Source organism: Siniperca chuatsi, linkage group LG4, assembly GCF_020085105.1.
Source record: "Siniperca chuatsi isolate FFG_IHB_CAS linkage group LG4, ASM2008510v1, whole genome shotgun sequence".
Lineage (NCBI taxonomy): Eukaryota > Metazoa > Chordata > Actinopteri > Centrarchiformes > Sinipercidae > Siniperca > Siniperca chuatsi.
The window spans coordinates 9,281,642-9,294,424 of NC_058045.1; the positions used below are offsets into that span (position 1 = coordinate 9,281,642).

The window sequence follows — 12,783 nt, forward strand, 5'->3', positions numbered from 1 at the left end:
GATTACTGACTGATTGAACGTTTTGTCAAGCAAGGAACTGATAATGATTCCACTCCTCATGACAAAATAATTGTCCTCCTACATCCATCCTCTTCACTTATGTTTTACAATGTACATTCTGTCATCATAATTGTATATACTATGGTTTTCTGTTGTGTCCACATGACATCTATTGCATGTCTGTCTGTCCTGGGAGAGGGATGCCTCCTCTGTTGCTCTTCCTGAGGTTTCTTCCATTTCTTTTCCTGTTAAAAAGGTTTTTGGGGGGAGTTTTTCCTCATTCGAATCAAGGGTCTAAGGACAGAGGGTGTTGTATGCTGTACAGATTGTAAAGCCCCTTGAGACAAATTGTGATTTGTGATACTGGGCTATATATATATATAATTGACTTGACTTAATAAGAGGATTTTGGCTAAGTTTGCAGGAACTCACCAAAGAATGAACAAGGCAAGATGGCAAAGGTAGAAGTAGAAATGCAGGGAAATAATTCCCCCTGTTGTCATCACAGTAATTATTACGCATTTAGTTTTGAATTGAGTTATAACAACTTTTTGTGGAAAGCCCCAATGGCAGCATATCATCCTCCAAAGCACCCCATGGGAAAAGCCCGCACTGTGTGCCAACAGGCGACGGTGCAGAAGTGTTTATGTGTTCATTGTGTTCTGCTACCACATGCCCTCACTGCCAGAAAACCAGCGGACTAAGAGCTGGAACTCCAGGGAATCAGTGCATCATTGACCATGTGCATGGGCCTGGTATTGATCCAGTCCCGCGCAGCCAGTTAGTATCTTTACTCAGCCGAATAGAGGTGTTGACACAATTAAGTGAGAATCTCTGCTTTGAGAGAGCGAGGATCACACACACACACACATACACACACACACACACACACCAAAATCCACTCATCTCAATCACATGTCCTCTGTTCGAGTTAACCAAGAAGCTATCAATGCCCTCACCCCGTCCAATTTTTCTTATCTAAGGAGCCGGAGAATCAATTTCACTGTAGGAGTATGAGCAACTGCTAGTACTGACTAGCTAACAGCTGGATGTGTGCCCAGTTGGGATGTCAAGAATGTGGCCCGCAGTGTTGTTGACAACACATGGTCAGTCTGTTTCTGACTGTGCATTTGTTCATTCTGGGAGTCTTTTCCAGTTAATCAGCCTGTTGTTCAGGAGTGTGTCAGCTGCCTGGTCAGAGGACTTCTGCCCTCTGGGATTCATATAATCTCATTTCCAAACTGAATGGGTCAGGAGGGTGCCACTCACAGGCTCAGATAAGAACTGCTTTAGATGTACAGCACGTATAGGAACAATGGACTGAAATGATAAATGGCTTTGCAAGGCAGAGCGAATTCATCAGAGACTGCCCACTTTTTTGTGGTGAACTAGCAAAGCCCTTAATGTGCAGAAGCTGATAATGTTCACCAATCCTATATGCACTGTGAAAACTCATTAAGTTAAGCTTGCCTGAGGCTAGAGTATTTGTATGTTTCCACCCGAGCATCGAACCAACATTAGGACCTTTGCTACAAGCCTAGCCATTTCTCGAACTTCCTAACCCGGCTGAGTTTCTATGCTCTGCTCCCTGTGTGAGCTACACCCACACACGCCGTGTGCTGGGTTGCCTTTGAGCTACTTTCGTACACTTTCCCTCTGTGGTTGTTCCTTGTTGTTTGCAAGCTGTATGCCCTCTAAAGCAGCATACAGTGCTATAGCTGCTTAGCATTCAGTGCACTTCAAAGCTCCTCAGTGTGACAGCACAGCCCAGGGCTCATTCTCTCTTAATTGGAGGTTCATTAAGGGACATGGTGCGCCTCAGGGGAGCCCTGCTCAGTGCCAGAGGAGTCTGTCTTTATTCGGAATTTGGGGTGTTTGCTTGCTGTGGCTGATTTAGGAAGTCATGGAGAAATATTAAAATGGGTTTTTAATTGAGATAAAGGGTGATGTGGCATGTGTGTGGTCCCTTAGTGTCATTACCAGAGGGTATTAGCGCACTCCGGAAAGAGCTTTAGAGTGTCATACAGTAGATGGAAAAACACACCTGCTCCAGCTGCATCAGGGAGCCAGAGGAAATGTGCCGTCCCCAGGGTTTACTACAGGTGATCCTTTAGGGGGTCAATGACATTTAAAGGGGTCAAACTCCAACCCTTATAATCTCAAGAGGGTTTCCGTATTAATGATTATTTGTTATGCAGGCTCACGCTCAAGATGAACTGAACTGGCTGGTTATCGGAGGGGTGGAGGGTGGCGACAGTTTGGCGAGGAGCAGACACAGTGTCCTTGTCGTGCTGATCCATTTGTCCGGGGCGGTGGCCAGTGAAGCAGGGGAATATGGACTCACTTCATTAATTGTGTCCAAAGTGTCAACTTCAAGGAGAACCACCCAAGGGTGTACTATTTATATATGGAGCACTCTCAATGCAGGAATATGTCTTCTTTATCTTTTAATTATAGTGAGTTGACATGACCATCGTGGTTGATTGTGTAGATGCCTCCCAAACAGACCTCTGGTTTTCTAAGCATGAAAAAAGGCCTGTAGCAATGTCGAATTCCTCATCCTCATACTGAGAAGAATGTAGGTCAGATGAGTTTGCCCTCATTACAGAGCTCTGGCTTCTGTTGGTACTGTGAAGTTGATTTAGGATCAGTTCTCATTAATCTACTATCAAACTCAATCATGCCAGGCTCCACAGCCCAAGCTGGCTGTGGATCAGTCTTTGCCTAGAGTAAACAATGGGATCTTAGTGCCGTGTGGCATTTCATGATGTCAGTAACGGGAGAAGCTGCAGATGTAGACGGAGTTGTCATTTACTGGAGACCTCAGGGCAAAGACTGCCACTTAGATTGTCAGATTGAGGACATACATACAGTATTTCCAGCTAACAAACACATTGTCTGCAGCTATAGCACTGCAGTATTCCTTACTGCTGTGTGTGTCATGTTTGTTTTTAATGGTTGTTTTTTTTGCTAGTGTATACAAACACAATGCCACACAACTCCTTATCTTGACACCTTGCTAGCTTAGCAAAGCAGCACACCTGAGGAAGATCTGCCTTTAATGTAGTAGTAATTTGTCGATGTTATAAGGCTGCAGCTCCTGGGGTGTGAACCATGTTTCCCACTCTGCAGAATATTCAGAGAGACTTAGTGGTCTGATCTCTACGGCTGGGCTGTGATCGATGAGGACCTGCGATCCCATAGGAGTCATGGGATAGACCAGTTTGTTTACGCTGCACTTTCTCTGGGGTCTCTGTGGCAGTTTGATTTATACTATGCTGGTTTGCACCATAGGCTTATTATTTGGAGCATAGCTAGGCCCGTATAGTCCACTTCATTCTTAAGCATCCAATGCATTTTAATGCAGAAAAGAAAATTGGATCCAGATCTGACAGTTGGTTTGACCCTGAGATGGGAGCTAAGAGCAAAAGGGTAAAGCTGGAAGAGAAATCAGACATTTGTTTGGAGAATGAGATGTGAGCTGAGCCCTGAGAGTTTTTCCAGCTGACCCCTTCCACCCCCTCCTCGTTCCACCATTTCATCCCCTGCTCCAATAAATACAGTTTGCACTCTTCATAAGGGCCCAGGACTAACAGTGGAGAGCAGGAGGGATGAGAAAGGGCCTTTTCTGATGCTTTTTTTCCCGTGAGACTGTAACGTATGCAAATCTCAATTAAAACCTCCTGTGCCCTCATTAGGCCTTTCAGTGGGGCTTAGGAAGGGGAGGGGTTAATTAAAACCCATCTCGGGCAATGAGGCTGGTGGTTACTCTCAGAGTACCACTAGGAGGGTGATCAATACCTAAGCATATCATTATGATTTAGAGGAGCTGTTTAACCATAGCTTTAAATCAATTTCCCGGGGTCTAAGGAGGAAAGAAGGAGAGGAAAAAATAATAAGCCCTCAGGCTGGTGAGGGGAGGAAATGTTCTCATTCCATATTAACTTGCTCCCACAGCAGACAAAGACTGCCTTCACATCTTTAGTATTGTTCAATTTTATTGTCACTGCAACTTACACAGGCCTATGATGAGACAAAAAACTTTCTCTGGAGCTCACAGCAGAAATTAGAAGCAGAAGGAAAACCAAACCAGTGCAAGCACACCACAATAAAAGAAAAACAGACTAGAAAAAGATATTTCGCAAATTGGCAATTGCCATACTTCTGTGTAAAATCATTGCAGCAACCAGTTGAGCAGTTCTTGTTTAAGACAGTGGTTTTGAGAGATTATGGTTTATATCACCTGTGAACGTGAATTTCCTAGTCGAAGGGGTGAAAGGGTCAAGGCTGAATCACATTTGAGCGACAGCAGAACCCCTTCAAAGACAGACAGGAATCAAAGCTGGCGTCGATCATAACCCAAACTTCACAGCTGCCTCAGAAGCAGAGAGATCACCCAGAGGAGTCATCTGACAGCACACCAGGCATATGGAAGACTGCCTGAAGATTATGAGATTACATCTGACGGACGTGCTGCAAAGTACAGACAAAAGAAGTGAAAAGAAGGCATTTTAACTTTTTTGTTTTCAATTAGAGGTGGCAGTGTGTAGTTGCCTAGTTGTGTAAACCTATTTACAATTCCTGAGAGAAATCGCTTTTTAATCCGCTTTTTACCAAGCCTCAATCCTGGCTATCACTATGGGAGAGCAAATTAATAATCACAACTACAAAGCAAAGAGTGCCGGTTCGTTTCTGCCCAATAATTAATTTTCTTCTTTCACTGAGACTGCAATTATAGCTGCCCCACAGATTCTTTCCACTTCAGTTTTTGCAGAATATGTAGAGATGATTCCTTAAACAATTCCTATCCTCCCTGAGGGGAAAATCTTGTTCATTTGCAGCTTGGTAGGTTAAATAAATGCTTCAATGAAGGCTTTGTGGTGGATCAGAGATATACATATATATATATATATATATCGCATATATATATATATATCGCATATATATATATATATAGGTATACAAGTTCATGGATATTGAGGCACCCATGTTGTCTCCTAATGCAGGAGAGGTGTTCTTCATTAACCAGGAGTGCTTCCAGGACAGGCCCTCATCAGGGAAAGTGTGTTTATGTCAGATAGAGGGTTGGCTGATGGGAGCACAGGGCTCCTGCCTCTCATTACATTAAGAAGAAGAAGCTCCATAGTAAAGGCCATACGTTGTCGTTTAATGCACATGGAGCCCCAGTCAGGACTCATATCCTTAAAATACTCTGAGATAGACAGCCCCTTGGGTCACACTGAACCCTGTCCAGAGATAGGAAGTGCTGATAGGGAATCAGGCCATCTGACTGTGAAAGCGCATTTTAAGATTACACAAGTTGTCACGGTGTGCGGTGAGATGAGTTGTGTCAGGTTGGGTTGACATTGTGTAGCCCAAACTTGTAGTTACTAGACAAACTATATAGTGTGCTTGAGGGGACAATGCAAAGATCTTCAACTAAAATTGGACCAAATTAACTGACAGGCCTGTGTGTTTGTATTGTATGTTTGAGTGGCAGAACTCATTAAAAATGTGAGCAGGTTTTTGCAGAGTATTATTTTCTTGGCAGTTTCATCTGAATGCCTATCCAAAGTGCAGGAGAATGGGAATACTGTGAGCATTTGGCAGGATTCATTAACTGGCACGTTTTATGTTGTGTTTTATATTGTTTTCTCTCAGGGGCAGGGAGAGGCTTCAGCACGAGGGACAACCATGGAGGGGGACTGTCTCAGCTGCATCAAGTACCTCATGTTTGTCTTCAATTTCCTAATCTTTGTAAGTATTTTTCATCTCTTTCTTAAAGACACTTCATCTGGCTATCTCTGAAGTTAGTGCCAATCTAATGATTTAAGATAGGCTTCTGGCTGCCCCCTGCCCGACTGACTAATGGAGCTGCATTTGCATTTCATTAGACGGAGGCAATCTTGATTCTATCAAATTCTCTTTTGATTAGATTTTAGCGTGCTGACACACATCTGAGGCACACTGTGCCATATAGAGTTTGTGACTGGCACCTGAGTTTATCAGTCTTGATCAGACAATCAAGGGTAATCCTGTTAGTCTGAGCCTGAAAGGGGGGGAGGGTCAGAGTAAGAAGGTTTGTCTCCTTTCCTGCTTTATTAAGCGCAACCAAACCGTTTAGAGACTCTACTCAGATGTGGTTGTTCAAGGCTGGGGTAATAATGCAACCAGCCGAGCAAAGAATGAACTTGGCTGTTAGTATCACTCAATAACAACCACTGTTTTTCACTGCCCTCCCTTTGTTTCTTTCTATGGCAACTTCACACTCATGTAACCGCACTTTTCAAGCCCAATGAGCTTTCAAAATGGCTACCTCCTCTCCTCATACCACAGCCTCTACCTCCAAGATGAAATGGCGTTCATTTGCAGAAGCCCAGGTTTTTCTCCCTGTGACAGGAGGAAAGGGAATGTGGTAGAAGTGTATAAGGCTCTGATCTCTTCCCTCTCTACCTCAATACCTTCTTTTCTTAATCACATGAGTCACCCCACGGTGGCTTCAGATAGGGTTTTAGTGAAAGGGAGGATGGGAGAGGATGGAGGCTGCAGTGCTGTGCATTTCTTTAGCAGGGTTCACTGAAGCAGCAAGTAGATGTCTCCACCCACCCCCCACAAAGGCATTATGGCTCTGTAGATATCCAGCCTTTTATCTGCCCTCAACTCTCACTCCAGCCTTTCAGAGATTTGCATTACCAGCATGTTTTCCTGGAAAAAAGCACAAATTTATTTTCCATTATATGACATCTTGCTGAATGTTTCATTTGCCACTGGGGATACAGAGCTATCCTCTGAGTTCCCATTAATTTTTAAAATGCATCTAATTTCTGTTTTGTCTAACTAGTGTCTTCTTTCCTTTTTCTCCATCAGCTGGGGGGCTCTTTCCTCCTGGGAGTGGGAGTGTGGGTGCTGGTGGACCCCACAGGGTTCAGGGAAATTGTGGCAGCCAACCCCCTGCTATTCACTGGTGTCTACATCATCCTGGGCATGGGAGGCATGCTCTTCCTTCTGGGCTTCCTGGGCTGCTGTGGAGCCATCCGCGAAAACAAGTGTCTGCTCCTCTTTGTGAGTCGGCTGACAAATTTAAAATGTAGTTCTGTTACTGATCTTGTTTGTGTGCATGTGTGTTGATTATTCTGTCTGTCAGTTTTTGGAGTGTCATGCTTGAAAAAGAAAGCCAAAAGAGCAAAATGCCCTTATATTTGCCTTTGTGCCTCAAGCCTCATGCATAGTTAATGCTGAGTGAAGCGGGCACAGCCAGAATGTGATTTTTAGTGACTGACGTGCACTTTTTCTGACACTCATCCAGCTTGTCCTACTCTGTCTCTCTGTCTCACTCTTTTTTTCTTCTGTCTTATTGCAGTTCTTTATGCTCATCCTCCTCATCTTCTTAGCAGAGCTGGCTGCTGCCATCCTGGCCTTCATATTTCGGGAGCATGTAAGTTGCTGCAGTATTCACTACGCCAGTGTCCGGTAGGGCTGGATGTCAAATTTCAATACCAAAATGTGTTCATAGCACTGAGTATCAAAAGCTTGCCTGCCTAGATTTGTACTCTTCTTCACTTATTCTTTCACCAGACAGTTTCTGATTTAATATTATACCCTTCATTATTTAGGCAGCCTTCTTGTATGATTGTTTGTGCTTAAACAACATTAAAAGAGAACTCCACCGATTTAACATTGCACTCCTAATGTTGTTGGACTCACAATGAACAGGTGGCTGCATTACCCACAATGCAACTCGACCGCTGACAGTTCAGTCAGAGATTTGTGTGTGCTATGCTAGTAGCAGCTAATGTAGCCTTTTAGCCTCAAGTCGCCAGCCTCAAGTAGAGATGAGAAGCTGGCTACCGAGGTCTGGTAGGCTCACTTCTTTCTAACTCCACACCCCCAGATTTTTGTCATTTAAATTTTTTTCATGTTACATCACTTGAGGCAATTTATCAGACTTTGCGCAGCTCCATCTGGAGCCACAAAAGGCGTTAGACCTGTAAACAGACTTTGATCTTCTCCAGTGATCTTCTCTGATGTGAAAGAAACAGATATTATCTCTGTGGTGACACTAACCTGTGCTCTCGCCGGCTGGCTCTTTTTGTAGCTGACCAGAGAGTACTTCACCAAGGAGCTGAAGAGCCATTATCAGGGCTACAACAACACTGACGTCTTCACCTCCACATGGAATGCCATCATGACGACAGTAAGGCCACAGCACACATGGCAAAGAGTTTATACACTGTAGCTTTTGCCAGCTCATTGCTTCCACTGACAGTCTGTGGAAACAGGACGGTTTGCAGCCTGGCGTCATGGGGCTATATTTTATAGATAAAATCCTAGACATTTAGGTCAATATTCATGCTGAATTGGTGCATGCACACAGTGGACCACAGGCCAGTGCACAAATAGACACTCAGCAATAAGGGCTTCTTCTCCTATTCTCTTCTCTCCTCCCATCAGTTTGACTGCTGTGGGGTGAACAGCCCAGAGGATTTTAAGGACAGCCTGTTCAGGCTGATCAACCAAAATCATATGGTGCCAGAAGCCTGCTGCCAACGTGCCAGTCAGACCGGGGAGTTGGCCTATATCAGCCAGGAGCAGTGCTTATCAGGCAATATGATGTTCCGCAATAACAAGGTAACTTCTGGCATCTACCACGACATCCACTCTCTCTCTTTCTCCCTCCTTCCAAACCCCTCCAGGCTTAATTAGAGCAGAAGACAGTTGAGGGGTGACATCCAAGGGCTCGCTGACTCCTCCATGGCTGATTAGTGCTTTTCCATGTTTTAGGTGTCATGGGAGGCCATCTTACTATGTGTTACAGTGTGGAGACACAAGTGTATGTATGCATCTGGGCGTGTGTGAGTGTGTACTGTATGTGTTTGTGTATGTGTGCATACAGTGGTAAATTGGAATTTTTGTGGAGCATACATGTGCAATGCAAAAATAGAGGATAATAAGTATATGAATATGTGAAAATTAGGTGTGCCTCACAGTTACACACATGTACACCTACGTCCCTGCTTCCATGTGTGTGAAGACAGTCTTGGAGTGAAATGTAATTACAGTGAAAGCTGATAGGAAGAGGTTTTCACTGCACTCTCCACCTGTTGTTTTTCAAGCCACTAGAACAATGTGAGGTGTCCTTAATGTGTGTCTCTCTCTGTTCATTCACACAAAGAGCCCTCATTAAAAGGCAGTGAGGCTGGAGGCCCTGCTTCCCGCTCATTCAACCAGGCTTTTGTTCAAAGCCTCACTCGATTAAAGCTGTGATGTTACTTTAATTGTCTCGGCAATTTTGCATCTTTATAGCCTATTGATTCTCTGCTGAGCGTCACGTCTTTGTGTGTCCACAGGGCTGTTACTCCGCAGTAGTCGACTACTTTGAACTGTACATCTATGTGGCTGGAGCGCTGGCCATTGTGGTGCTGACCATTGAGGTATGAAGGGTTTTCATTTTAGTGAAATCATCACATATGCAGCATTTCCTTTGCCTCTCCAGTGATGTGAATATTCATTTCAGAAATGGGGAATTCTGCATTAAGCTGAGGATATCTGCCTGAATAGGTGTAGTGTTATTTGAAAGCTCTTTGTATGGCAAGATCTCCATCTAGTGGTGAGATGTGATGCTACAGGAATTGTTACAGTTTTTTTTAACAGTTGGTTACATGCATGTCTCTGTACTGGGTTCACTTTTTCAGAACTTACACACACACATCTCAGGATCAACCATTGTACACTAACACTGACAATATTTGTCTCCCAACAAGAAAACCTTTTCACTCATAATACAAAGACCTAAAACAAAATACAGTAACAACGATAGCATTACAATATGTATCACTATTGTCTTTGAAGTAGCTTTTATTTATTGATTTCTTTGATTTTATAAATGTACATAAAACAAGATATATATATATATCATTATAATAAAATGAAACCTTATGTCCTACTTGTGTCTTTATGTCTTCTCTTGCCCCCTTTCCTCACCTGGCACAAGTCTTTCATAGAGGTCATCTAGGAATATAATGAGGCATTCAGTATCGTATGGCCCAATTAGTGGTTTATGCTTTATATTTTTTGTTGATGTAAATGTATCAGAATGAAGCAAATTGCAGTCTAATCTACAGTAATTTGTTTCTTTAAAAAAGCATGTAAACATGTGCTAAATGTACTGTAAATACACAGAGTTTTGGTGGTGGTTGAGTTTGAGTGAGAAAACAATTCACGGAATTTGAAAAAAGTGGTCAACGAATGTATTTTGTGTCAAAGCAAAGTTTAACCCACATTAACTGCTGTTGTGTACAGAGTTTTGAAAAAGAGAACTCAGTATTGAGAAGTGTGTGTAACCAATTATAAAAAGCTGTTAATAGAATAGTACATTGCTGTTCTAGTTTCACAAGTTTGTCATATTTTTTTCTGTGTGCTAATAATTTCTTTTTTTCTTCCTTCCCTCAGCTCTTTGCCATGGTCTTTGCAATGTGTCTCTTCAGGGGAATCCAGTAGAGCTGCTCCATCTGTGACCTTCTTTTTTTAAAAAAAAAAAAAAAAGGAATTCAGGAGAAAAGAGCAAAATGGACACTTGTAAATTTGTTGATCTCTTTTTCTATTGGCTAATTGGTAGAAAAACAAACTCTTGTACTTCACAGCTGGACTTTTGAGGTACTGGGTGGCAAAAAAAACCCACATACACACACACATAAACCATAGAGAAAGTGGGAGATCAGAGACAAAACTGATGTAAAAAGATTTGTGTGTAAAGTGGAAACAGTCATTTTTTGACCAGGTCTAGCACAGACTGGGTGTAAAGTGGACCAGGCATGAGGACCGGGTGAAGCCTGAGCAGAAGGCACTGCACTGACTTTTGGATGAAGAATATTTATATTAAGTAAAGTTGGCTTAACTGTAAAAAAAATGTTTGATGTACACTTTGGCTGTTACCCATTTCCCTTTCATACTGTATACTGTAACACACTCCCTCCCTCCCTCCATATGCCTTTTTTTACAGCCACTCTTCTTTAATGCTGTATTATATAAGCTCTGTGACTCTGTGCGTGCGTGTGTGTGTGTGTGTGTGTACATACTGGATGCCCTTTTTGAATGTGTATGAACTAGTTTATGAGCATGTGAGTTTGTGGCTCTTAATGACCCCTCCCAAGCTTGAACGCCAACCTCTGATTCTTTTTCTATTTGTATGGTGATGTTTATTGCAGTAGTGGTCATATGTGGTTTTAGGTGGTGAAATGTATGTATATGCATTTGTATTAGGTTCTTGAAAAATCAATGACATAAATGGCATTCTAAATGACTGTCCTTGCGTTTTGTTTTGTTTTTCCTTTAACTGGTTCTGAAACAATTTCACATCATTTTTATAAATAGAATTAACCCCATGTGTAGTGTTCTGCAAATAATCCTCATAAGTATTGGTAATGCATCCTAGCATGATGGAAACATATACAGGACATGACGGTTTATGCAACAATGAATGTTTATCCAACCTGATCAACTAACAAATGTATTTTTTTATTAATTATTAACAGTAACAGTTTGATAGGAGAGACAAAAGCCTTACTAATGTTGTGAGAAACAGCTTTAGGATGTTTTTTTTTTCATCAGGCCCCATCATAAAATCAATTTTCTAGTTAAACTGCAAAACCAAGATATTTGTCAGAATACACAGTTATACATTTTCAGCTGCAGCCGTAAGCCATTGGTTATTGGTCTCTGTTAATAACAAACCATTAATCTCTGCTACACCTTTTTGACATTTGAAGTATTGAAAGATGGATGTTTCATTTATTGATGAGCCAAAGCATAATAAATTGTTGTTAGGGTCCACAAATGGCTGTTGGTGTTATTGTGATAATGAACTCAATTTGACCTCAAATGCATTAGCGTATTGATTCAATTCTGTTATTTATTGATACATTTTTCCTGCAAGAAAATCCATGACAAATGTGAACAACATACAGTAAGAATAAATGAAGTAAGGTAACTGAGCCATGGCAGCAGCTGCAGCAAATGTAGCAACGAAAAATTTAAAGTGAAGCAAGTAAGTGCATTAAACATGACAAAAGAGTTGCAGCATTAAAACAGCACTAAGAATGCAAATTAATAGCACCATTTGTGCATTATGTGTGAATATTAGTGTAGCATCCGGAGGCAAGAAATAAAGGGAAAAAATATGAAAATGCACAAAAATCAGCTGGAAACGTGAAATCTCCTATATACCCACACAGGTGTTCACATATTTTGCTTCTCTGTGTGATCATTTTATCTCCTGATCATTTTATTGCACCTGTTAGTGTGGGACAACAACAAAGTATAAAATATGCCCCACATTTTCTTAGCAAGGAGTGATTTCATTAAAGTTTCACTTTCACTATGGCTATTATTAGATCCATCAAATAAGTAAGACTTCAGATAGACATCTCAGATTGTTGGTTGTCCAATCCTGTCTAGTTTTGAATATCTTAAACTGTGTAAATTAAGACTCTCTAAACAAAACAAACAAACAAACAAAAAAAACACATTTGACAAAGCTCCAGCTCCAGCTTTGTTCACTTCAGCAGGGAAATTTGTGCCATGTAAAAGAATTTAACAGTTACAAAGACATTTTGACAAGTGAGGAAAACACAGGGGAGGAAAAGTAAACATCGGTCCCTGTGGTCTGTAACAGCTCTTTTATGTATTTATTTGTTCACTTGTCAGCAGGTGAGAGATTGTCAGCTGCCAGCAAATCCACATTTTCTTTAAAGCTGATGGATCTTTGGCCACTAGGGGGCAGAAAAA

At 41.9% G+C, this 12,783-nt stretch overlaps 1 protein-coding gene across 1 annotated transcript in view; it reads left to right on the forward strand.

Moving 5' to 3' along the window:
* Window positions 1-11,300, forward strand: part of LOC122875119 (tetraspanin-18-like) — a 31,762-nt gene extending 20,462 nt beyond the window's left edge. The window contains exons 3-9 of the mRNA XM_044193924.1: window positions 5,662-5,757; window positions 6,868-7,062; window positions 7,361-7,435; window positions 8,096-8,194; window positions 8,452-8,628; window positions 9,348-9,431; window positions 10,450-11,300. Of these exons, the coding sequence (XP_044049859.1) occupies window positions 5,662-5,757; window positions 6,868-7,062; window positions 7,361-7,435; window positions 8,096-8,194; window positions 8,452-8,628; window positions 9,348-9,431; window positions 10,450-10,497 (774 nt within the window). The 3' untranslated portion in view covers window positions 10,498-11,300. The remainder of the gene's footprint in view (window positions 1-5,661; window positions 5,758-6,867; window positions 7,063-7,360; window positions 7,436-8,095; window positions 8,195-8,451; window positions 8,629-9,347; window positions 9,432-10,449) is intronic.
* Window positions 11,301-12,783: the final 1,483 nt, after the last annotated feature.